The sequence below is a fragment of the Carlito syrichta genome, unplaced genomic scaffold (assembly GCF_000164805.1).
Source record: "Carlito syrichta isolate Samal-C Ts95f unplaced genomic scaffold, Tarsius_syrichta-2.0.1 Scaffold158703, whole genome shotgun sequence".
NCBI classification, from domain to species: domain Eukaryota; kingdom Metazoa; phylum Chordata; class Mammalia; order Primates; family Tarsiidae; genus Carlito; species Carlito syrichta.
The window spans coordinates 1-345 of record NW_007102799.1 but is presented as its reverse complement, the minus strand read 5'-3'; the positions used below and the strand labels follow the sequence as shown (position 1 = coordinate 345).

Below are 345 nucleotides of genomic sequence, written 5' to 3'. Positions count from 1 at the left end.
CTCATCCAAGCGTGCCGCAGTCTGGCTCTCTCAACATGGCTGCTTTCCTTTTGTTTCGTGCATCTGCTCTGCCTGGACTTCACCGTGGCCGAGAAGGAGGAATGGTACACCGCCTTCGTGAACATCACCTACGCCGAGCCCGCGCCGGACCCCGGGGCCGGGGCGGCGGGCGGCGGCGGCGCGGAGCTGCGCACGGAGAAGAGCGAGTGCGGGCGCTACGGGAAGCACTCGCTCAAGCAGGACGCCCGCGGGGAGGTGGTCATGGCCAGCTCGGCCCACGACCGCCTGGCCTGCGACCCCAACACCAAGTTCTCCGCCCCGACCCACGGCAAGCACTGGATAGCT

General features: G+C 67.8%; 1 protein-coding gene across 1 annotated transcript; it reads left to right on the top strand.

The window, feature by feature from the left end:
* Positions 1–6: 6 nt before the first annotated feature.
* On the top strand, positions 7–339 carry LOC110594904 (RING finger protein 150-like; the record flags this gene model as incomplete). Its single annotated transcript, XM_021709106.1, has 1 exon — positions 7–339. A coding segment is annotated over one exon (333 nt), but the record flags the coding sequence as incomplete, so codon positions are not given.
* Positions 340–345: the final 6 nt, after the last annotated feature.